Consider the following 26,267-nt stretch of genomic DNA (forward strand, 5'->3'; position numbering starts at 1 on the left):
AAAGCAATATAGTCCGAATTCATAATTTGCACCTTCCTGTCAGGATTATAAATGTCATTTGACATTTAGTTCAGATCTGGAAAAAAAAAACTGCCACCTGTTTCCTTTGTATAAACCCCTCATGCTCTCATTGTTATGGTGGAAAAAAGGCCCTCAGGCACATGAAGTAAGGTGAACTCAGCCCACACACCCCAACTGTTGTAAATCATACTCATAAAGAGGATATTAATCAAGCTGAGTAATTGTTTGAAGACAAATGGTTCTGTCAAAGGAACAATTTTACAATAATTCAGGGGGAGAAGCAAAATATACATTAACAGAGGGGATGAGATGAGTGAGCTGGAATGGTTTTGTAATTCAAAAGTGTGTGTGTGTGTGTGTGTGTGTGTGTGTGTGTGTGTGTGTGAGAGAGAGAGAGATCCTTGTCTGCGAGGTACATTATGTGCAGTGCTGACTATCTTTCTGCATGGCTTAAACACAGGCCTGATAAATACAAGCCTCTTCTTATAGCTGATAACGGGAGAGATGTTGTGCATACTTGTGTTGTCTTACAGCAAACAACAGCTACAATGCTGAATCTACTGTAAACACTCAAAAATAAAAAGGTATAGCAGTGACTTTGGATCCCACACAAAAGCACAAAGTACAAGTAGTTCCTCATAGGTTTAGGTATACAAGTGTACCGTTTTGGCCCCAGAGATAGTTAAAGCACTATAATATCAGGGGCCCAGCCCTTGCACACCACCACATTGATTTGGGTTCAGCCCCGGACAGCGGGGCTTCTGGCTAGACCCTTTCAAATAAAGTGAGTTATTCGGTGGGAAGCCAGTGAGGGATCACTTTAGTATATCAACCAGAAACTTGTTTCTGTGAGTTTGTTTAACCTGTGTCCAGGTGAAGAGGGGGAGCCACCACCAAGAAGGTGTAACTGTCTGATCCACACAGAAGGAAAAGTGAAACTATAAGACTTGGTAGAAATGGTGAGGATACAAAAATGGACATCCAGTAGGAAATCCTTTTGACATCCTTATGTACTACATAAAATACAAGTCCGCTCTCTCTCTCTCTCTCTCTCTCTATCTCTATCTTCTGCCAGGTGTGAAGAGGTGACAGAGCAGGCAGCATCTGAACTTCTCTTTCGAGCTCTGTATTTCTTATTTTCATTTCTTGTGTAAAACTCAGTGCCATGAATGGCTCCCAGATTTTTTTTGCCTTTCGCCGTGGTTGGATGCCATGTTTCTAATTCGTTTCAAGCATACTCAAAGCTTAAGTATGTCTAAATCAAACCGAACAGACCTTTTCCATATAGCATACTGTAGCCTGTTGTTCCATTGCAACTCATCGTCCTCCTCCTCCTCTATTCTCTCCTGTCCTCTGCACTCTTTAATTACCAGTCCTCTACAGCTTGACTTCCGTCATACCTCTACACTCCCCATTCTTTTCTTCTCACACTACTTCCACACAGGGTTTCCTCCCCAAAATCTGAGGAGTTCTTACATCCCTTTGCATCCGTTCTAATCCCCCTTTTTCTGTCTGTATTCTTTCCCTTCCTGCCTCTGCAAAGAGTGACCAGCCAGGAACAGTCTATGTGGGGTGGGGAAATGAAATCTAAAGTTGGAACAGTAAACCAATCCACAAGAGATTGCAAAAAAGCACAGGGAGAGGCATGAAAGTGTCATCTAACCACTAGACATCTGAAAATGAAAGACTTTTGAGTTTTGATAAAGCAGCAGGTGGATGGACATGTGGCAGAAACCGTATGACTGGCCCAGACAGTATGCAGGGTGAGTGCAGACAAGAAAAGGAAAGCGTACAGCTTGGGGCAATAAAAGTTTGAGCCCATGGAAACGGACAACCTGACATGTAGATCAGAGGAAGCTGATTGATCTTCAAACATACATACCTTGAATTCACTAAAGGACACTGAACTAACAAACATGCATGTCTGCTTAGGTCTGAGTTCCTCTCTGTCTTTGAAGAAAAGGTCACGACTTCACCAGATTATGAAGCTCAGGAGACATGTGCCGCCCTCTGTCCTTTTCGGTAACTGTAGCTGTCTGTGCTCCTTTATTTTTCTTTCCGACACAGCCGGCTCACGTCATACCTTCAGCCTCATGTCTCGTGAGCTTCATAATGAGATACCATGAGCCATCAATCAGCAGTCGAATCTACTGAAGTCACAGGGGGACGAGAAGGAAATGAGGCAGGCAGAGGCTCGATCGCAGCCGACCAATACTCTCCACAACTTCTGATTGAACTTTTGAACCTAGGTGTTGTAGGTTTTGGAGTCAAGCCAATTTAATTTACTGTATACAGCCACAAAAAAATGCAAATCTGTATCAGATGGCCCTGCAATGCACAATGTATGACATCATCAGTCCTTTTAGGTCTTCAATTTAAATAAGGAAAAATAGTTAATTGTTACATTTTGGGATTATGGACTGTTGGTTGGATTGAAGACCTCAACGTGGACTTGGACTGAATGATGAACCATTTTTGGAAATAATTCACATAATAATTCATAATAAAAATAAGACCTAAATTAAGTTAAAAGAGCCATAGGTTAAGAGTTTAGAGGCAATTATATGAACTGAGTTTAATTTTTCACTGTAACCTTTTATATTAATCTGTAACACATATTTCTCTGTTTTACAGTACGTGTGTCTTGTCTTGATACAGTATTATTATTATTTTTTCTTCTTAAGTCCATTGTTTCATGTTATTTATGCCCAAAATCACCCACACCCTCTTATCCACACACCCTGCTAGACTGGTTGCTGTTTATAGTAATTATTACTGGTACTACAATGCTGAATCAATAACACTGGTCACATCGCTGGCAACAGAGGAAACATGGAATCATGCCTGCCTGTAAACAGTCACGAACACACACACACACAGACAGATCTGGAGATTAGCTTTTATGATGTAAATTGTGTGATGTGTGTGTGTGTGTGTGTGTGTGTGTGAGACTGTTTAAAGGCAGGCATGATTCCATGTTTCCACTGTTGCCACAGTCATTACACCATGAGACTGTGTAAACTATCTAAGGAAGTTGTGCATTTTAGATGAGAGATTAATTTTCAGACTGACAACAATGAGTTTTTCAAAAATTATACATTCCTGGAATTTGAATAGCTTTCATGGGTGTGTTTCAGAGTTAGAATGATAGTGGTCACTTCCCTTTACAACACGCATTTAAGGTCTCAGCCCCAGACAAATGCTGTGGGAAGGTAAAATCAGTAAACTTCACACAGTCAGACAAATAACAGGGACTGAAAAACAGACAGGTGAAAGAGAGGTATGTGTCAGGAGGAAAAAAAACTGACTGAAATTACAAGATTGAATTACAAAATTATAGAAAAGTGGAGACAAACATCAGTAAAACAAAAGGATGACTCTGAATATGCACTGCAAAGCAGCGCTGGTCATACTGGTCTGACAACTGGTGTTTGCTTTTTATCTGATCACTTGTCACCTCATTTATGGGGCATAAACCACAATGCACACACACAGACACACACACACCAGCTACAGTAGGTGAACAAAGTGACTGAGGTGTGGGCTGATGGGATGCCGACAGGGCAAAAATGTTAACCTGTTTTTCATTCTAGAACAAGACAAGGGCAAAAGAAAGGTTAGGATAGCGGACACACAGCAGGTAAACGTAAGATCTTACTGCTGTTTTTCTGGCTATTCCTCTACCACAGCTTTTATTTCTTTTTTTTTTTTTTTCCCAAGGAGCAACTCTTTCTGTCATATATCATACACGTCGCTGACAATGAGATGTCCCAGCTCCATCTGTTGCAGCTGTAGGAATGTGTGAGGAGGATTTTGGACACTCTCCTCCGGTTCGACTTGACAAGTGAGAGTCCAGATGAGGAGAGAGCTGGTGCCCGCTGAACAGCTGAGGTCTACACTTGATTTCAACCAAATCTCTACATTAAACAAGGCACTGAACGCTGTGGTGCTGCAAGGTGGAAGGTGACTTTACAGTTATATAATAAGAGGTTCAGGTGCGAGATTGGGATTGTTGGACATTCAAGATTAAAGGGTCAGTTCGCCTAAATTACACAAGGAACATATTTTCGCACATACATAGCTCTTATTGTGCAGGTGTTTGTTACATTTAAAAATTAAACAGCTCCATCGTTCTAGAAACATTGTCCGTGTTACTTTAGAAAAACAACAAACATGCTCTCAACAGTTTTCACTGGGGCTATCGCTTCAGCAGAAAACAGCTCCAATAAAAACTGTTCACACTGAGACCTGTGGATTGTAAATCTAAATCTTTATTTAAAAAGAAAATCTAAACAAACACATGCCAATGTGGAAGTATATGTGTAGTTTCTAAGTTCAATTGGGCTTTCACTTCACTACAGCACTTAATCTAAGTATGGCCTTCGTGACATCTCACCCTTATCAAGAAATCTCTGAGAAAATCCCTGCTCTTCACACTGTATAAAATGCAGTAACCATATTCCTCTCCCTGTGTGTATGTGGGTGTGTTTGCGTTTCTATTAAAAGTTCCCCTGTCTGACACCATAAATTTCATCTGGGCCCAGACTGTCCCCTGGGGTGGATGGTCTGAGAGCGACCCACTAAGAACAGGATGGGAACACACAGCCCAGTGCGCAAACCTCTGACCTCAGAGAGGAATAATATAAATCAATAAACAACTGGTCGGAAGCTCCCCGTGTTATTCTAGGTCTGTCTGTCTGGAAAAACCAGGAACTACAGAGGACATTCTGAGTTACTGATTAAAACTTTAATTTAAAGATAAAGACAGACAAGAGAGATAGGAGGTTTGATAAATCACGGGAAAATATTGGGTCTTGGAAGCAACTATTAAAACAGTCAAGATCTTAACATCCCCTACATGTTTTACATTTTCTTGGATTAAACCCTTTCTGTTTCCTACTTGTCTTGTCATGTAGCTCCATCATAAGGACAGGATAATGTTTGATTTTGTAGACTATATTTAGTCCATGACTGATACCCCCTATCCTCAGGACACACACGCACGCAGGCACACGCACACACACACACACACACACTAGCTGTTTTAAAAACCTTCATTCACATATAAACTGGGCTTCCATGCCTGTTTTCCATGGATATTCAACTCTGTATTTCCAAAGCTAACACCTACAGTCTCACGTGGCTTGCCCTTCTGCTGGTTGTATATACTGTATCTCTTCAGAAAGAACACCGGAATCTAAACAGAAGGTGATGCTGTTAGGGAGGACTGATGCCATGTGAACTTTATCCTGTGATGTCACCAGTGTGGGACAGGGAGCTGAGAGTCCCGTACCGCCACAGCAGCGTCTACAGACTAGAGTGGGTGCTTCTACATTCACACAACACTCAGTCATGTAAACTCCTCCTAATACACTTAAACTCCTGGTGAGTGTCTCCGTGAGCTGCCTCCTGGAGGAATGCAAACTGAAGAGTATTTATAGTATATATCAAACTTTATTTATGCAGCACCTTTCATACAAGTTGGATGAAAGTCGAAGTGCTTTACAAGTGACAAATGCACATAAAATTTAAAGGATATTATAGCAATTGTAAAACACTATATAAAAGCCAATATTTTAAGCTTCTCTCAATTCCTTTGGAGGCTGATCCAGTGGCTTTGGAACATTTTTGGAACAGCTAAAATCAAAGAACCAGAGGATCTCAGGGGCCTTCCTGGTTTTAAGATAGGTGTAATATGTGTTGTCCTTCTGGTCTGTGCTCGTGCAGCAGAATTATGGATTAATTTGTAGCTGATTTATTGTATTCTTTGGTTGACCAGAAAGCACAGCATACGGTTGGCCGATCTTATCCACGAAAAAAACAGAGAGCTTGTGGGACAAGTTCAAGTTCTGCATAAACTTCTAAATCTCCGCATAACCAGCCAATCGCTGCATGAGGTGGAAGTAAGTGTTGGATTGTTCTGAACTGATCTGCTTCCTGCATACTCCAGAAGAAATAAGAGAAATAACTGAATCAAGATAATGATGGAAGAAAGAAGGAAGTAGATAAGAACAAATGAAGGAAGGAAAGGTGATGTGAAAAGGGGAGGGAAAGATTGATTTAAGGAGGGAAGAAGGGGATAAAAGAAAGAGAAGAAGGAATGAATGAACCTGAGGAAAGAAAGATGTATAAAGGAAAAGGAGAGGAGAGTGAAAGAGGAAGAAATGTAGAAAAGAAGGAAATTAAGTAGAAATAAAGGAAGCAAGGACAGAAACAAGGAAGGAGAAGAAAGGTCCAGGGAGGCGAATGACAGCACGTGAACACTAAATGTCTCTCTGACTCCCACACTCGGGCTCGGACACTTCAGTGGATGCGGCCCCAACTGCTCTGTGACCGAGCTGAAATGTTTTTCTTGGACACATTTTTCTTGGACTCATTTCCTGAAGATCCGCATCCCTTCTACATGATGCCCCGGGGGGAAGCGGGGCTCAGCTCCCCAGAAGGAGTAGGGGGAATTAGGGGTTAGCGCTAGAGGCTTGAAGGGCTGGATGCCCTGAGGAGAGCTCAGGCAGAATAAATAAACATCTGTAGATGATGTTTAGATATCTATTAGAGTGTGTTTAGATCTCCTGCCTGTAGTCAGGGAGGTCAGCTCTCTGTTACCCCTGATGGGAAAAAAAAAAAAAGTCCTACTTCTGAAAATCCTTGATGACTGTGGCGGATCAGAGCAGAAATAAAACGATACACTGAGAGTTTGAGAAAAAGCAACAAGGCCAAACAGGCTACAGGTAGAACAGGGACTTCAGTATCTGATGAGGAATTATCTGTGACAAAGATGAATTGCAGTGTTCCCATGGGAGCCAACCCTAGAGCCTGATTTGTGAAAACATCACTTGTACCCTCACGTTCTCCGCCGCACAATAACAAGTTCCTCTGACTCATCTGCTTAAAATGTCTCATGTGCAAAGAGAGAGATGAAGTAGATGGATAAAAACAGATGACATTCAGACAAACATAAGTCATTTGTTGTCACTTGCTTTATTTCTCAAGGAAGTCTGTTGCTCTCTGTTTAACTGCTCTTTGGCTGCTTTGTGCCGAGTTTACATTAGAATTAATGTGTTTAGACTGAGCTAATTTCTGCATGCGCATGTGTCATTTTCACTGAGCACGTGCACACGCATGTGCCAGAGATCTGACAGCATCCAGACCGGAGTGAGGGGGCTGCTGATGACCAGTGGTTGGACTGAAGTGTGTGTGTGTGTGTGTGTGTGTGTGTGTGTTTGTGTGTGTGTGTGTGTGTGTGTGAGAGAGAGTCTGCATGTGTATTGAGGGTGTGTGCTAAAGCTCAAGACTCAAGGGGGGGATCCCAGGCTGAGAACAGAACAGCTTGGACCTCCAGCTATCCCAGGGGTCTCTGGGGCCCGACACCTGTGCTATTGCCTCACGCTAGAGGAATGAGACGTCTCAAGTCTGTGGTCCAAGCACATGTGTGTCTAAACAGGCCACAGCTGCAGCTTGTGTGTGTGCATGTGTGTACATATGTGTGTGAGAAAGAGCGAGACATGGCGCACACTCTCAAATGAGGTGTTGCCCTCACCTCAGAGACTAACCACCTGTGTGCCTGTATTGGGTGTCAGTGTGTGTCTGAGTGTATGTCTGTGTGTAATGAGGTAATCATGGGTGTGCTGCCTCTATAATCCCACTGTTACATTTATCACTGCGCATTAATGTAGTTCCACCTTCCATATAGTGGATCACCCAGAGCGTAATGTCCTTCTGTTTACAAAAGCTCAATTTCCTCAACAAAGCTGTTCTCTGACACTGTACATCACACCCAAGGGCACAAAGGTATGTACATTGTATTATATATGGTGTGAAACAGTCTGAGAGGCAGCAGGAGCCATGTACAAGTACAAGAAAGGAGTTATATATATATGGACATATTTTTTGTATTCTTTATTCAGATTTGCGATCTTGACCCAGTCTCTCAAATATGACGCTGTGTTTCTCCACTTTATTAATTTTCTCAAATTTCAGCTGGATATTGTGTATAAATATTATATGGTGTGTGACAACTGTCTTTGTCTGTTTGTTGTTTGTATTTATTGTCCTATCAATGAGTTTTATGCTTCCCTCTTAGCCAGGTCTCTCTTTAAACTTAGTGGGATTTTTTACCTGATTAAATATGGGAAAGTAAGTAAATAAATTAAAATGAATATACCTGTGTTATGGCCTGTTGTTTGGACAAAACTTAGTCATTATTGGGCTCTGAGAAACTGTCGATTAATCATTAATCTGTGAGGCTGTACTTTGCCACGGCAGAGTTTTAAGTTAAATGCTAACACCAGCATTCTTACATGTGCTCAGAGGCAATGTTAGCAGGTAATGTTTGGCTCTAACATTTGCCATGTAGCACTTAATAGAAAGTACAGCAGAGGCAGATGGAAATGTCATTAGATGTATTTGGTCATAAAGTGTTGGGATTTGGACCTGATGATGGCACCAGATTAAGGGATAAAGTGAGTTCATATTGAGTAGGACATGAATGTCTGCACCAAGGCACCATGGATATACATCCAATAGTTTCACTCTAAATCAAAAATGCCAAATCACCAGATCACCGAAGACACTAGGATGTATCTTCTGGGGACCATGGATATCTGTACCACACTTTATGGTTATCCATATATATATATATCCAATTGTTGTTGCAATGTTTTTGTCTTGACCAGAGTGGTGGACTGACTGACACAGCTTACTTGGTTGAAAACGATCAATAGATTAATCAACAATAAAAATAACTGTTAGTCGCAGCCCAAATAACTTTATGTACATAGCACCTTTCATAACACTATTACAAACTGCCTCACAAATGGTTTAAAAAAAAGAGAAAAAAAAAATGCAACACACAGCAATGGGAAAATCCAAGTTTGGAAAATGAGATTTATAGTCAAATACCCAGCTGTGATGTTGGCCCTGTTTGTGTGGACCTCAGCCAGTTACATTAGTGTTAGGGATACCCATGTAATCCTCAAGGTCTCTTTGTGCACCCTCTGACCCATCCAGCTGGCCTGGCCCACAGTCCAATTTTGCCAGCCTGATAGAGTTTTTCATTTTCCCACATGGGGATGCAAAACCCGCTGCCATTCCAGCTGCAATACACATTCCTGAATAGTTTGCAAGGGAGCAAATCAGGGTGAAGGTCCAAACATGTACTGTATATGGTTCATCAACTAAATGAATGGGGTGCGTGTCTCGAGTGTATGTGTAAGTTACATTACAATGACAGTGAGGCGCTGATGATGACACCTGAGGGCAGCTTTTTAAACTGTTTGACTTAATACCGCCTTCCGCCTATTAGTCACCTCTGTATTAGAGGATTCAGAGGAGATCTAACTCAACTGTTTCCTCCTCAGACGGCTCCCCGATGTAGATTTCACCACAAGGCCTGATGGGGAACACATGCCGTTGCTGTGGAGACCCAAAACTACGGTCACATTTTTCCTACAGCCCTGAGGACCCTCGTTGTCGACCATAACATTCCCTGACTGCTGTCTGCAAATCAAATACAAACATCCCAACGGGTGAACAGCGTTAACACCTTATTTACAGAACTTTCCTATTCTGAGAAATACAGACTAAATTCACATGATTGATGTGGAAAACATGGTGTGTGTCTGTATGTGTTTTGCAGTGAGACGGAGAGGGAGATGGGCTGAACTGGCAACAGAAGGCGTCCACAGGAGAATAGTGAGGAAACAGCTCCAGCCTGTCTCAAGACATAAAAGGAGCTTATCACCATGTTTTCCAGTGAGTAGTGTGTATGTATGATTAATCCCATGGGGCAACAATCTCGCAGCCACAAAATAGAATATCTCAGGCTTATTACACTTAATTGGTTTGTCCTTGGTTACACCCACACCATGTGCTCTGCCTGATGACAGCACAGTCAGGTGTCTACCGCCCAAATACATACAAGGTCTCAGAAACACTGGACTACTGAATGACTGTATTGTCTAATCTGTTTTCCTGCTGTAAAATGGATAATGTGATGATGAAAGCATCAACGTCATCAAATGAAACTCTAGGACATAACAAGACAGAATCAAAGTTAAGATTGCCACTTCCTTTCACTTACAGGGTCTATGCTTTTAGGATGAGGTTGTTTGGCAAATATGTTGTATCATGCAACAAGTGGAGTGTAAAATGTCACAAAATGCAAAAAAAAGAGCAGGGCAGAGCTGCAAACATTAGGCGACACTCTAAAATGCTGGAAGTAGCTTCAAGAACTGGCTTCCACACAGTGGGGAAATCCAACACAGAGCATATATCAGTCCTGAAAGAGGCTTTAAAAACAAAAACAAAAAAAAAACAAACAAAAAAAAATCCCAAAACAAAACATAACCTGTAACCTCACAAAATTAGCTTTTGTTAGCTAGTATAATTAGCTAGCTGGTCTTGCATGCATCACTGGGTTAGCTGATAGCTTATCAGCCCGACATGTTGATGTTTATATCTTACATTAGTGCAGGCAAAACACAGTGTTTAATCCATTCCTTATGCACTTTTTCCTCTTGTGTTTTTGGTTAAATTAAACGTTGCAGACCTCCAAACTTTGTTGATGTCTAGTATTGCTCTTTTTACCTACAGGCACATGTTAACATGGAGAGAAATCCACATCAACTTGACAGGCCTGCTATTCCTAGTTAAATTTGCTAAGATATGATGGAGGTTGTGGTGAATAGTCAATATTATGAGCGTGTGTATGTGTGTTTTAAAAAGAGATGCTCCTTTGTGCGCACCAACAATAGTCCCCTTGTTCCTAAACAGCACCCATCATCTTAAAATGTGAGAGTGAGCCACTTTTTATAGGCTCTTAAAGCCGGACCACAGCTGGGTGCAGGATGGCGGGTCAAAGTCGTCTTTGACAGTAACATAAAAAAAGAGAGAAAGGGATGGGGAAAAGAATTTCTTTTGATTATAGACACAGACGAAGATGTCATTAGAGAAATATGATGTGATCTTGTGACGTTCAGTTTCTGAGTTGTGAGGACAGTTTTTGTGTCTAAGAGCTGCACTGTAGTGTCAGCCAGCATGTCTATGAGGTTTGTCTTTCTGTAGTGTATCAAGGCAGCAAACACCCACCCAAAAACATACATATTAAAACTGCTTTCATTAAAATGGGTGAGAAACTATGTATAATGTGAAAGGGGGCACTGATAGTGATAAACCAGCAGCAAATTATCACCAACTCTGCAGATCTCCTCAGCTCTATGGATTGCTGTTTCAGATCGTTTTCGTTTTATGGCGCATAGTTCACTACTTTCAGTGATGTTGTCAAAATGCTGCAGGCATCTGTTTTTGTTTTTTTTTTGCAAGCAGAAAGTACTGATTTAAAGAACATTTTAAACAGTTTTTTTCATGTTCTTTGTAACATTGTCAAAAACATATATTTATTACTATTATTTATATTATTATTGTGCTTATTATTGCTCTGCTCTGTGATCTGTGTGTGCAGTATGCATATAGTTCTGAGTCTAGGAGGAGCAGTGAAACCAAACAAACCGCATGAGGAATGTGAGGTGAGGAGATTTAACAAGCCAGTTACGAGTTTGTGTTTCATGACTTCAATGCCTCACCATAACTTTTAACAGCTTCACACAGTGGCTAAGATATCTTTAAAATCCCTGACCTGTGGCAACAGCTACCAATGATATTTCTCTCCATCCATCCTTCGCCTGGTTCTGTACATCTTTGTGCTGTATTAACACAAACAGCTGGTTAGTGTCTGTTTGTCTATGCTCCTCCCCATATGTGTCCCACAATTTTGACACAGGATAAAACCAGCCTGGGATCCCCACTGAGTTCCTCTTTCCAACTATCTCATGAAAAGAAAATCCTCCCATCCAAGAGTTTTAGTGATAGCAGCAGGTTTGTAACTTCCCTCCCCTCCCTTCCACTCACACACACACGCACCATTTTTTCATCTTTACTCCACAGTTGGTATTTCTTCCTTGACAGGCATGGTCAGGGTCAGGGTCAGGGTCAGGGGAGGGCTCATGATTGCAGGTTTGGAATGAGGGGCTTAAAACTGCCATTACACATCATGCCTTTTACTGACATGTGAAGCTACAATGCAAACTGGCATGTTGATAGTGCCAGCAAATCAGATCACTAACTTATCAGTCCTGCTCTACTGTCAGACAATTAGTTTCCATCAGAGATGAATCCCATCTGATTTAACTGACAGCAGATGGAAATGTAGCTTTAATCAGAGGATTTCAACCTGATTTAAGTTCAAGAGGTAGAAAGAGTTTATTTTAGTTTAGTGAGACAGTTTTCTGAAGGTTTGCTGAGGCCAAAATGTCTGGTTTGCATGCACATCACTACTGTAGGTGAAAAAGTCTTCGGGGAATAAGAAAATCCGTTTTGTCTTACCATGAATGTCACGCATTTGCAAGTTTACGGATTAGCTTTGACACAGTTTCATATATTGAAGGCTTGTAAAATGTCACAGTAAAAACACAGTATCTTCAACAGGCTCTTTGATCTTTTCTAACCCTGCAGCATTCCTCCTGGTGCTGATATCCTGTCCCTGAGGAGGCAGGAAAGTACATGATGGGCACTGGATTCAGAATGTAGGTATAGAGTTGTTTTCATGGAACAAGGAAATCTTTGCCATTTATAGCTACAGCACAAACACACAGACGATCTTGTTCCCACAAAAACAGAGACCGTCTATATTAAAAAAAGATCAGTGGACTGTCATTGTGCTCAGCTTCCTGGGACGTGTGTCATTTCCTGTCCTTCATCAGCTGTGGCGGCTTTTCCCATGGTGGAGAGGACAGGGTCTCTGCATCTGCATAGTGTTCAATCTTCACTTTTACCCACACCCGCATTATCTTTCTCTCCCTCACATATCCTCTCTGTCTTTCTCTCTCTATGTTTTTTTTTCTTTTTCTTTTTTTCTTTTTTTATTCTCTCCATGTCCACTGTACTGGACGCTACTGTTCTTTAATCCAAAGTTTCTTTTTCTCTATAAAACCCGGCGCCACCCCCTGTTTCTGAGAACTGAAGACGAAGAGACTCCCAGCAACAAAAGACAGCATTGATCTCCTAAACATGTTTTCTGGTGAGGACGGAGGGCACCTTGTTTTCAGTTTCTCGTGCTGCCCTTGTTTTTCATGATTTACAGACCACAAACTGATCTGTTTTTTTTTTTCCAGCACCTCATAACTTATAGCTCCACACTTGTGCCAACTCTGTTGTGTGATTACAGCTGTGCTCATGTTCCTCAGCTATAAAGTGCAGTCTTGTGAACTACTTCAGATGCTCTGTGCGCCTGGTTTATTCTCTCCTTATTCCATTCTAAGTGTGATTGTTCTGCCCTTTTTATCACCAATCTCAGGAGTCCAATCCACTAATAATGCAGAAGAACAATGAGGACCTTATGAGGTATGCTGTGGAGAGCTCGATATTTTTCTGCACGCCTTAAATGCACTCTCTGCCAGGGCAGTGGGTGGTAAGGCTGGAGAGTCCGCTTGCCAAATCTCTGCTCTCCCCCTAAAGCAGAAAACCCATGAAATTAATGTATTTAGTCGCCAGCAAACAATCCAGTTCATTCTTCCAGTCTCTCTCACACTTTCCGTCTCTCTGTCTCTGCCTGGATTTGTCTCCATTTTCACATCTCACTCTCTTTATTATTGTGACTATTTGAGGGAAATGAATCATTCATTCATGAACTACCTCGTACGACCCTCTTTCCATTGAAATATAATTCATTTCCACTTAACTGATTTTGTGGCCACTGGGCGTACTGTTACAAGTTTTTTTAAAGGAGTGATCTGTTAGTATTGCTATTGCTACAAGGCTAATGTTAGCATTAACAGCTGTTTACTTACCACTCTAGAGGAAATGTTGCGAGTTCATCATCAACCTTCTTTCCTTTACTCACCTGGAGCTGTCTCCAGAGGTGGAAAGCAACATGAATGTTAACTCTAAGTCTCTATCACGTCTTTTCTTCTGCTGAAGTTAGCATGCTAACCAGCTATCCCCAGCCCGTCTTGTCACTTTCCGATAGCGACTCACTGTAGCCACCAATCAGCCTTGAAGACGTAGTGCTGATCAAAGGGCGCATTATAACTTCTTTTATTATAAAGACAGCAATGGTTGACGCTCTTGTCGCTACAATCACGACCACCTGCTTCCGGTGAGATGGCGGCGTAATCTTACAAATAACCTCTTTAAAGTTATGGCAAATGTGTTACCAGATAGTTGTTTATATCCACATCCAGCAGACACAGAGCAACATTCGCATTCATTTGGAGTCATGTTTCCAGCCACCGGGTGAATGGGAGTCCAATATTCCTTCTCATCTTAGCCCTTTTTTGGTCTCCACCGACTCCTGAGGGAAATATTTAACCCATGAGTTAGTTCACCAGCTAGTCACTAAGTGTGTCAATGGATTGTTTGGTGCTAAGCAGGCGGGCTACAGTGGGCTCTTGATGCTTTTTCGCAGGCGACGGCTGCTTGTTGCGGCTGAAAACAACGGTGATGAGAACTGTGGGAGTTAACCAAAACAGTAAAGTTGTGTGCAAGTAAACCAAAACAGTGAGCCAAAAGCCATTGAAATACACTGGAGATCTGAAGAGTTGCTGATGATTATCAGTGGGCTCATCACTACAGGACACACTGTTCATATACAAGTAGTCATTAGATTCACAGTTATTATAAGAACATTGATTCTTCTCCCTTACATGTCTCACGGTGGTGGACACAGTGACGATTCTGCTCCGACAACAGAATCCTTCTGCTTCCCAGAGCAGCCAAACCAAGATGCCGACATGACCACAGCCACCACTTACCCATTAACAACCATCACCTAATCACCACAGCTGTGTCAAGTCTCAACAAATCCAGGCAGCTGTGAAGGATCAAGTTTGACCCATTCAGTAAGGCATTCATCATCACGACTCTCATGAGGGTTAGATTTGGAAAAGCAGGAGATGGACATAAAGCAAGAGACAGGGATGAACACATCTGTGATAATCCATCTTAGTGTCCACTGCATTCACAAACAAGTACATCTGTTGGGTGATCCATATGGGTGGGTTGTGGGGATTTAGTTGGATCAAGTTATGTACTACACTCCTAGGCCTTGGGAGATAATGCATCAGACACCACAAGTGACAGACAAACAAAGACAAATTTATAATGCCTGGCTTCTCAGAACGATTATCTTACAGTAAGAAACATTGGAGTTTAAGAGCCAAATCAATGTGTGAGAGAAATTTGTGTTTCTTATCATTTCATCACTGAATGATCCAAATTGTTTCCTTGTCTTTCCTGGTCTGGCTGATGCAGAGAAGGAGTGATACGGGAAAGGAGGAAGAGAAAAGGTGGTCTGCTGACCCTGTCATCGGACCCCTGCATCCTTCAGATGTGGAATGTGGAACTTCCTCTCTCTCTGCGTGCTAATGGGGTTTCCTGCATCCAGTCTCAGCGTGCAGGTCGAAGGTCAGACCGACTGTACAGTTGGTCTGGTAAATTCTTATTGCATGCCAAAGTACAGTTGCTAAGCCGGTACTGTCTTCACCTTTGTATTTCTTATGAATGCGTCCCTCAGAGACTGTTCGTCTGGTAGGCAGGCTGTTTTATAAAAGTCAGTTTCAGTCCTTGAGTTTACCACATCACACAGCTGAACTGAGACATTTATAGTTCCCATGAGCACTTTAAAAGATAAGAGGAACAAAAAAAACTGGACATTTTTTCTGTGGAAAGTTTGTTTTTAAAATGTACAAAAGGAAACAAAACGAAATGTTTTGTATGTCTGTAGATCCCTGACTTTAACTTTGGTATTTTTAATATTATGTTTTTAGTGCAACTGCAGTTTTAGAAGAGGTTGTCACGGTGCTTTTATTTCCAACCTTGAAAAACAAATCTAAAAAATAATATGAAGATAAATTAAAAACTAGACCTGCAGGCAGGTATAACAGGGTCTTAGATCTTCGTTGGAAGTTGACCCAACCAAAAAGGCTCGTTGATATATTCTTCCCTGCTCAAAAGGCAAGAAGTACTATAGGTAAGTTCAGAGTGTAGCTGAGATTTTGGAGGTGTTTAAATCAGCTCCTCTACAGGAACGTGTAAGATTACCCAAAAACCACTCCTCTATGTCCGTATTTAAGGAATGTTTCATCCTTAAAAATTTGCATCATTTGCGGAAGAAATGAAAGTCTGTTTTTTTTTTCATCCCAAAACACATGTGGCCAATTGTTGTGGAAAGTGACGTTGACTGTCTGATTCTGAAAATTACAAAACTTTAAGGATGTGGAACCTCAGTCCATCTATCAGACAGCTATCTGCTGATCTGTGAGCACACGTCTGAAGCCTAAAGCAGTTTTAGTCGTGCAGAACGCCCCTCACTCACTCTAAGCTTGTTATCTCAGCATGTTTAGTCTGTCTCTGTGATTTAAAAACCCTGGCATCAGGTCGCTCTCTCTTTTTTTTTTCTTTTCTGTCTTTCATTGCTCTCCCTAAGGGATCTCCCACACTCCAGACACTCCCTCCTTCTGACCTCCTCTTTTACAGAGGTTAATGGTTTGAATTTCATCCCCTTAACTGTAACAAAGCATGATAAGTATTTCAAACTAATGAGTTTCGGCAGCATAGTCTTCCATATGGCTGAATTCCCATGTCAGACTCATATACACTTCACTTCATCTTACATACTTACATTGCATTGTTGTGATACTTGAATTCTCCACAAAAGGGCTTTAGGCCACAATAAGACATGACGCTGCTATGAGTTATGTTGGTAACAGAGACGTCTAAACTCAAGTGGTGCAAGGGTCATTAGGATCATGCACCTACATCTACTTAGTATTAGCTCTAGCTGTACAAGTGGTATAAATGACAGCAGCATGGGTACTCCTCATGGGGTTAAAAAAGCCTTGCAGAAAATTTAGAAAATGCCTCATTCGGCAACCACGTTATTGAAATTACACTTTGCAAGTGCTTTTAGAGGCATCATGTGTGATCATGGCCTTATTTGGTATTCCAGACTGAAAACCAACAGTGAGAGCTGGTTAACGCAGAGGTTAAAGAAGAGAGAGAGAGAGAAAGAGAAAAAACGATATGGGTGTTTACAGAGCTATTTGGAATAGTAGTTAAGAGTTTGGGACTTACCCTGGCACCCTTTTCTGGGAAACATTTACAGTCTCCGCTGCAGTCTCTCCCTCCACAGGGGCCACTGTGCTTCTTCCCACCCTGTCAGGCACAAAACACACAACATGAAGGTCAGAGATGGGCTATTAGAGGTCAGGGTATAGAGGTCAAATATACAGAAAACATTTAGCTGTCATCATCTTGCATAAACACAGAAGAGATATGTGCCCATGTGGCGTTGCTTGCCTTCCTCTTTGTGCACAGCATGGGAAACAGTGTGGGGTAAATTGTTGTGTACCGTAGGTGTGACCGCCTGTGTTTGTTTACACTGTGGTTTTGTGAATACACTTGTTGTTTATGCCAGCGGCTTGTTGCAGTGGTGTCTGTGCTGTCGAGTGTTTTGGTCTGGTGTGCAGGAAGGATGTTTTGGACGCAGCTCCAATGACTCATGACGGAAATCCAGACATAACGGACAGCCATGTGTCCATGAAAACCCTATTCATCAGAGAGGCTGGGCCCGGCCGCTGACTGAGACAATTTGTCTGTGGATGTCTGCATACCAACAAAACCACCCACCATCACAGGATATTCTGTGCTAGACATGACACAAGTACACACACACACACAGCCCATGGGGTCAGTGTGGACATGACATGATCAAAGCAAGCAGTCACACAAACGGGATTTCCCAACCCACGGGTCAGAGGTGTCAAGGCCCTCAGCTAGCTCGAATAGCTGGAGACGTTAATTAACACAGAATGGAGAGTTGGAGACATTTGGTGTCTGTGTGATGTTTCAAATGGAAATCACATGAAAAAAAATCAAAGTTTAACCTACTCCCTCTGGATCCTTCGCCATGACCGCACTTTCTTACTGATCAGAAGCAGAAGAAAAACAATATGAAACCTTCACAAAACTGTGGACTCTACATAACATGTTGTGTGTCACACCTTCACCTTCACCTGCTGCAGAACAGACACAGAAGAAGACATTAGCTCAAATTACTTGCTGGAATTGACGAATCATTGATCCAAATGTTCTTTAAATAGATCTGTGGGCCAATCAGTGACTGTTTAATCCCTGAGGCACTGTTTCCATTTAAACGCCAGAATGGCAACAAAGCTCTCTGATAGTTTAAGTGTTCTGTTGAACTTGACGCCCGAGAGTGAATATAAATATAAAACACACACAGACGGAGCACTCGACTCCAAGTTTCCAATGTTTAGAGAAATGAGTGGCCTTTAAATTAGCATATATGAGTGAAAGTGACTACAGCCATGCAGAGAGGCTCCATGTAGCTGGTTATGACGTCTCTGTCTTGTGTCGGCCTACGTCCTCCACCTACACAGCCATACCACAGCCTGCTTAGGCAGCAAATGCCTCAATACCCTCCCCTCTCCCTCGTTAAAAAAAAAATCAAAATGACCACTTTATGCCCACAGTGGCAACAAAGTGGCAGATAAAGAATCAGAAAAATTCTCCCTCCTCACTTTGACAGCAGATCCCAGCGGTCCCACTGACAAAGGCCACATTGAGACTCCCCTCACACACAAAGACCCTCTTTTACCAAACAGACATCGTCCTTTAATGATCCCCTATCTCCACAACAAAAAGACCCTCTTCCCCGCCCTTATGGAACGCACAAGGCTGCATTTCTTTGTTAAATATCAGTGGATCTGAGGGGTTCCTTACAGACTGCTCTTTGGTATAGTTAAGACATGCTGTGGTGGGTTTAATTTAGCCTTTTTGCTATTGTGGCAACATTCTTTACCCATGTCCCTAATTTTGAACTTTTTTTTTTCCCAAACCAACCATCCTCTCTGTGGACATCTTGGCAACACTCTAAGCGTCTAGCTTCTAGCAATCTATCAGGAGTGGAGACAAAAAAAAAGGAAAATATTATCCCAATAAGGACGTAAGAGAGTCACGGCACGACCTTTCTCCACACTGAGGTGGAAATCCAAACCACAGACAATAGACTGCGTCATCTCCGGACAGACACACAAAGGAATGGCTCCCATAAAAGCAATTACACATCATGGAGCAATGCACCATCAATTCAACTTTACAGTTTACAGGTTGAAAATAGCTGATGGCTGTTTCAGCAGGAGACAATAGGACCGCGCAGCAGTATCCTGTTTTCCCCACCCACTGACACAATAACCCACTCTTTTCCATAGCTGCAGTGCACCTTGGAAACTAATCGGAAGATGCACCCACACATTTGTGGGTGCACTGTCAATGAAGCACAAAAGTTAGCACAACGTTAATCCATCACATCAAGAAAAAAAGTTGTGTTAATGGATGAGGTTCAAAAACTTGCACCAACCATTTTCATAGGGTTTTCCAGAGCAAGTAAAATACACTCTTGCCTTTTGGCTCTAGTCCAGTTCATGTTCACAAAAATACACAAGACCAAACAAACATCATATGGACTGACCGTTAACTCACCGCTCGGCCCTTTACTGAACTATATGTTTATGTTTCTTCTCCGATAGGTTCCCAAAAGAAATAATTTATCATTTGGATTAATAGTGCAGACTGCAGCTGGACCTCTTATAGTATTAAAAGACTGCTCATCTGATTTATTGCACTCCAAGCACATTATCAGACTCAGTGGATGGTTTAAAAAAAAAAAAGAAGTGTCTTGTCTTATTGGGATAGTTACTGTGGGGCCGCTCCGTTTCACATCTCAACAAACTGAAGCAGAGGCCACCGACACGCACCAGAATTGAACTGAAGCGGTAAAGCCGGTGGTACGATTCAAAACTCTGTTTCGGACCTGAGGGATAACGCTTGAGTAGGTGGATCTCGATCTGCTTCCAAACAAACTCTGGTGCGGTTGATTTGTGTTGTGAAAGCAAAGCAGATCCACAACAAGACTTTCTAACCATGTACCGTGTCGGATCAAGAACTACAGACCCAGAAGCCGCCAACATACCACAACATGCGACACGAGGGACAAATGAATCCAGACCAGCTAGCCCCGCAACGTGCGGTCCTACATACTATTACCATAAATCTGACACCTCTGTGGAGCTGTAGTGAAAGAAGTCCGACTCCCAGTCTCAAGACTGGAGAAATGAATGCTTTACCAGACCCAACATTTCATCTGTCGACGAAAAACACACACACAAAGAGGATATATTGCCATGTGTCTAACAGTGAATGGTCATTTCCGCCATACACATACAGATGAGTTGTCATCATCCAGCGTTGTCAACTAATTTTATATTAAGAACACATTCATGTTTCCTTTCTGTATTCTAGAAAGGTTTTAAGAGTATAATTGAGAACTTGCCTTGCCTTTGTTATGAGGACTGTCAGACAACAGTGTGTATGATATGAAAAAAATGGCCATAAGCCCCGGCAGTTGCTGGGATCCGGTTTGCTGCGATGGTTCATCTGTGGTTTCTCGTTTACAGTACGACTCTTCAGTGTTGATCATCTTTTATGTCCTGTGAACTACCTTCAGTGGCCTGGGGGATCCACTGAAGTTCTCTGCTCTGTTTCAAAATTACATCGACGTAAACATGCTCGCCACAAAAAAACACCCACCCCTGCTCATGTATAAATGAACCTGTGCATTTGTATACGCCACCCGGACCGCACATGACAGAGGAGAAGTAACACATTTTTACAACAGATGAAGGAGAAAAATAGGCTGAGCTTGTGCACGTGACAACGCGCTGTTTTCCTCTTGGAGCCAACGTGGCGTCTCAACAAACACACGAGCAAAATCTCTTCCTCTCTTTCCAGGTTCCTCAGTTTTGAAGTATGTCTTGAGTGTGTATATCAGTAACTATCTATCAATCATTGTAAAACAGAGCTATAGGAGGAAAGTAAGTGTTGATGTGAAATACAGTTAAGAGGTATTTCACCAGGAGGAAGTCTACTATTTCCCTTAAAGAAACACATTTAGGAAAACACACTTATTTGCTGTCTTCCATCTATCGTTACTTGCCTTTGCCTTTAACAGTGCTTCCTTGAATATCTAATTGAACACTGACTGTGTGAAGATAACTACAGCTAGGAGCGTACACGTTCTTCAAGCTTGAGATTAATGAGTTAGATTAATGCCTGTCTTAGTGAGAAATGTTGTTTTTGTTGCCTCCCTGTCCTTTATGGCTGCACTGGTGCCTCGCTCTGAATGGGCACCGCCTCCTTCGCTATATGCTGTACAGTGTAAATGTAATAAAACCAGCTGGGTCAACAGCGTCTTTCTCACGCTCAGTTTTCTTTCTCTTACTCCCCCCTCCTGCTGATACACTCACACACACATTATTGTTATTAATGCTATTAGAAAGAAATATAGAGGGTTTATTTGGCTTTGTGAATAGAGAAACAGTAAATACAGTTTTTTCTAGAAAAAAAATAGATACAGGTGCTTTTACATGCCATTATTTGGGAATAATGCACATTCAGTTGTCCTGTTATAAGACAATAATGGACAAGGTGGACACATGTCCCTCACCTGGTCCACTATTCCATCATTTTCTACTGTATGTCAGGACAGTTTGGAGGATATTGTCACACTTATACAAGGGCATCTCACTAAAGCAAAACAAAGGGCTGTGATAACGTGTTAAGTTCTATTATTTATTATTTATACGTAACAACAATATTGTGTTTTTATCTGAATGCTTTGAATTGGTGGTTTCCTCTGCTTTGTAGACTCCTGAATTAATAGTGAGCATTTCCTTTGGTCTTATGGGTGTTTGTTCAGAGTGGAAACATCTAATCTACTGCAATCAAATTCATTTTTGTTTATTTTTTGCTCATTACCTTAATTGTTTACTCAATTCATTCGTCCAATGCTTTGGGATAAAACTGAGAAAATTAGCAAATTCTCTCATTTCAGATGTTGGAACAAAAATGTGTGTCACTTTGGCTTGATACATGAAAATGATTAATTGGTTGATGATAATCGTTTAATTGTTTGATGATTAATTTTCTGTAAATCAACTAATGGATAGTCTCCAGTCTTTCCTACTGTGTCACCATCGTATTCAGACATGATGATGGTTGTCGGTTTGTGTTGATCTTCTGTGGTGAGCTTGAGTCACCGTGGTTTTGCTTTTTTTCATGAACTGTATACATTAGGTTCACCACAGACACAACCACTTCCTAACACTTCCTGTTAATGTCAAAAGCAGTCAAAACCAACACAGCATCTCTGCCACGGGAACAGACTGATGACAAGACAAAAACGCAAGGATAATGCAGACAAAACAAACTGAAGGCAAATTATAAATACAGATGCAGAGATATATTTTCTAATTTTGAGAAGGGGGGAACCTGGGGCTCTGGCCCCCAGCTGTAGTGCCACGTGCAAGAGGCTGAAATCCAAAGGATTGTGGGAGGATCTGTGGTACTTCAGAGCAATCAGGAACCCACATAATGATGACTACAATAATTAGACAAAATGGACACATAATCCCAACATGGTTCAAAATTACAAATGCCACCAGAGAGAGAGAGAGAGAGAGAGAGAGAGAGAGAGAGAAACTGAATCTGAAATAATCTTGAAAACCCAGATTAATGCAGTCCATGAAATACATAAACACACGGACAGAAGCAGAAGGAGACAGATGTGAGGCTGTGATGTGGAACACACAGCTGTGCATTCCACATCTCTCCTGGTAAATAACTCACCAAAACATCCAATGATCCCAAAAGATTATTAGCAAACTAAAAACATGATTTAGACGTGCATGAAGAACAGTTTGATGTGTAACCTTCATTTAAAGGAAGGACACTGTAGTGACAGAGAGGGACACATTTCAAAGAATGTCAGAAAAGCATTTTCTTGTTTGCTGATCTTGTAGCTAAAAAATCTAAATTTTGTTCTTTTTTTTTTTGTTACATAAATACTATTTCCCACGCGTTGTTGTTTAAACATCCAGAAATTGACAGATCCGCCTTGATGCCACAGACAGATCCTTGTGACAACAGTCACCTGGGTGATAGAAATGACAAACTGCCTCTTTGAGCTGGTTTCTCAGTTTTCACACATGAAACGACACGGTGGAGCATAAACAGTGTTTGTGTGCGACCCCTCCTGTGTTTGAGTTCTCAAATGAACCGAGATCACAGACTATCGCAGGTCAGGATGAGCGTTTGATCTGACGCTGGTGGTGACACAGTTGGTACCCTTCACTAACTCACACTATGAGGAGGACAACGCTGACAAAACTGAGGACAGACATGTAAAATACAGCTGCTATGATGATGGTAATGAAGACTCTTGAGACTATCGGACTATTTGAGTCAACAGAAACTAAATCCCACTACAAGGAAACCATAAGTGGGCTGTTTGTCAGGGGCTGTTGCTCATCCTTAATGAAAGATCTGACCTACAGCCTTTCCACTCTGACCCTGATCCAGAGGAATGTCTGATCCCTCTATTCAACTACTACTAGTCAGGAGCAGTGTACCCTCAGAGGACTGCTATCATTGCCAACAAACTTAAAAAGACATGAGTAAAGACATAAATAATAAATAAAAGACAGCATAACGTCTGGACTCAAGAGGAGTAAGGGAGGGAAAACCAACAACACAAGGAGAGTAAGCAGTGTTTGAACAATAGGAACTTAGATCCCAGGTTAATTTAAGGTTTCCAGGCTACTACTGTTGTGGCATTTCCTTGACAAACCCCTTAAATAAAAGTGAGACAAAGTTTTCTTCAAGTTACTAAAACACGCTAGAGCTGTTGCTTAGACAGTTACCTGACTGGTATGAATCCATGAGCTTTAACAGAAATGCTGAATGCACTTTCCTCCTTAAAAAACGTGTGTAAAGTGGATATGTTTCAATATTTTGAATCCTATATTCTTTACTTCAGCTTCCAGTCTTCTTCCTCTCCGTCTTTTGCTTAGTGGAATAGTGTAAAATAATGCAATCATGCCACTTGTGACCATGAGCTCTATAAGGTACCTTTAAATAAATTTAATTAGCTGAGAATGCAACGTGTATTTACATTGTGAACACAGAATGAAATATGTTGTAATACATTATCCAGGAATGGGAAATTTTATGGCATTTCGCGTGCGAGCGTTTGTGTGTGCTTTCACCATTTTCAGCTCAGTTGTGTGTGTCTGCGTGTGTGTACATTTATACACTGTATATGATATATATATCTGTCACTGTTATGATGTGCCAAGGTTACAGCTGCTCTTCTTCACACTAACGATGTGGAATTTGAAAAACCTGGCCACCTTCAACAAGAAGTCTCTGAGAAGGAAACATGCTGCGTGATATGCCTTGATGCATATCTGCACTGTATCTCAATGTCAGTGATACTGCATTGGGTGTGCTGTACTCCCTTTGCCAGCTGAGAGCCATCTCTGGGAGGTAATCGCTGTAAGCAAAGCCGGAGTTAATGTCTGTATCAAGAGGTAACTTAAAACAGTAGAAATGTTTTGTTCATAGCAAACGTTATTATCAATGCTAGCGCTGTGGCTCTATGTAGGGCAATGTCAGTCCACCACTTTGGTCCTGACTAAAATCTCAACAACTATTCAATGGATTGCAATGAAATTTGGTAAAAACATTTAGGTTCCCCTCAGTACGAACTATTATAATTTACCTCAACATTACATTATAAAAATTTCAATTTGTCAAGAACATAAGTTTATTACCAAATACCTGCAAAACTAATGACATTCTCCTTAGTTTCAGCCATTTAGGATTACTTCATGGACTTTATGGATTTTAATATTTAGCAATTTTAACATGCAACACCAAGACGGTGATCATGGGAAACATTATACCTAAACATCAACATGTTAGCATTGTCACTGTGAACGTGTTAGCATGCTGAAGTTAGAATATATATCAAAGAACAGTGGTTTGAGTACAGCCACACAGAGTTGCTAGCACGGCTTTAGACAAGAGGATTACACAGTGTGTTTCCTCAATGTAAAATTAATTGGGTTAATTAGTTGGCTAGGTTAATTGGTTGGTCAGAAACTTTTTTCTTTATCTTTTAATGATAGAGATGATGACTTTAAAGATGATTTTTGCACATACACAGTGTCAACCACCTAAACGGGATCACAGCACTTGTGGTTTGGCTTGATATCGTCTGGCCATTAATAAGCCCTGAGGCTTCAGTTCAAGGCCTGTTTAGCCGTTTGTACCAAAGAGAAAGATCATGAACAATATGAATGATTTCAACACACTGTCTGTAGCCTCCATGAAACCTTGGTGAACTCAGGACAAAATAAGGATTTGAGTAAAGACATTCTTGCTTTGCTGGATAAAAAGAGGAAAGAAGCCTGTCTAAATGACTCTGTGATTGCGAGTGGGAAGACATAAACATAAAATCGGAAATGTCTTTGTGAGGGAGCGAACACAGGGTGAAAAGAGTTGAGAGGCAGTGGCGAACAAATCATGCTGGTGGTTGTTGCTGTCTGGCTGTGTGACTCATGCGCGCTGTGGGAAGTTTTCCTCACAATATGAGTCTGGCAGTCTGCTGTAGAAAAAGCATCTGATGTTTATTTCATCTGCAAAATTGCGACAGAAACAGCAGAATACAAAACGCTTGTTCTCCACTTTCACGATCAACTCGCTTACTAATTAATACACATTCTACTGGTACTTCTTTTCCAGCAATACTATTAAATACCAGCTTTTGAAAAAAAATGCCAGTGGCCTAAAAAGTAGGGCAGCATGTCAAAAGGGAGAGTTTATACTTTCTGTGCAGCTTTACCTTCCGGGAATAGTCCTACATAGAATTGAATCAAATAATCCGATTTCAACTGTTAAACAAACAAACTCAGAAAGCGGTTTGAAACGCACACACACACACACACACACACACACACACACACACACACACACACACACACACACACACACACACTGACAGAAGCAGGAAGCAAAACAGCAAAGAAAAGCAAAACGTCAAACGTTGCCATGGTAGTGGCATAGTTTTTAATGCGGCATTTCTTGATGTAACACCAAATGTCCCAAAGGCCTCCATTAAGGTGATAAGGGAAACTCTCATGCCCCCTGTAATGGATTTTACAGCCTTTATAAGTTGTAAACAGTAGAACTTGTCTGCACCATTGCTCCTTTACAGCTAATTCTGCTTCCTGTCACACCACCATCGACTTCCTGTTGGAGAATTTAAGTGCTGT

General features: G+C 41.4%; 1 protein-coding gene across 2 annotated transcripts in view; it reads right to left on the bottom strand.

Moving 5' to 3' along the window:
* The window catches only part of col4a2 (collagen, type IV, alpha 2), a 65,921-nt gene that overhangs the window by 28,832 nt on the left and 10,822 nt on the right, over nt 1–26,267 (bottom strand). For both annotated transcript variants that reach the window (XM_023415948.2, XM_023415947.2), the window contains exon 4: nt 17,146–17,226. In XM_023415948.2, the coding sequence (XP_023271716.1) occupies nt 17,146–17,226 (81 nt within the window). The remainder of the gene's footprint in view (nt 1–17,145; nt 17,227–26,267) is intronic.

The sequence above is a fragment of the Seriola lalandi genome, unplaced genomic scaffold (assembly GCF_002814215.2).
Source record: "Seriola lalandi dorsalis isolate HSWRI2012SDOR001 ecotype SW California unplaced genomic scaffold, Sedor1 jcf7180002054559, whole genome shotgun sequence".
NCBI classification, from domain to species: Eukaryota; Metazoa; Chordata; class Actinopteri; order Carangiformes; family Carangidae; genus Seriola; species Seriola lalandi.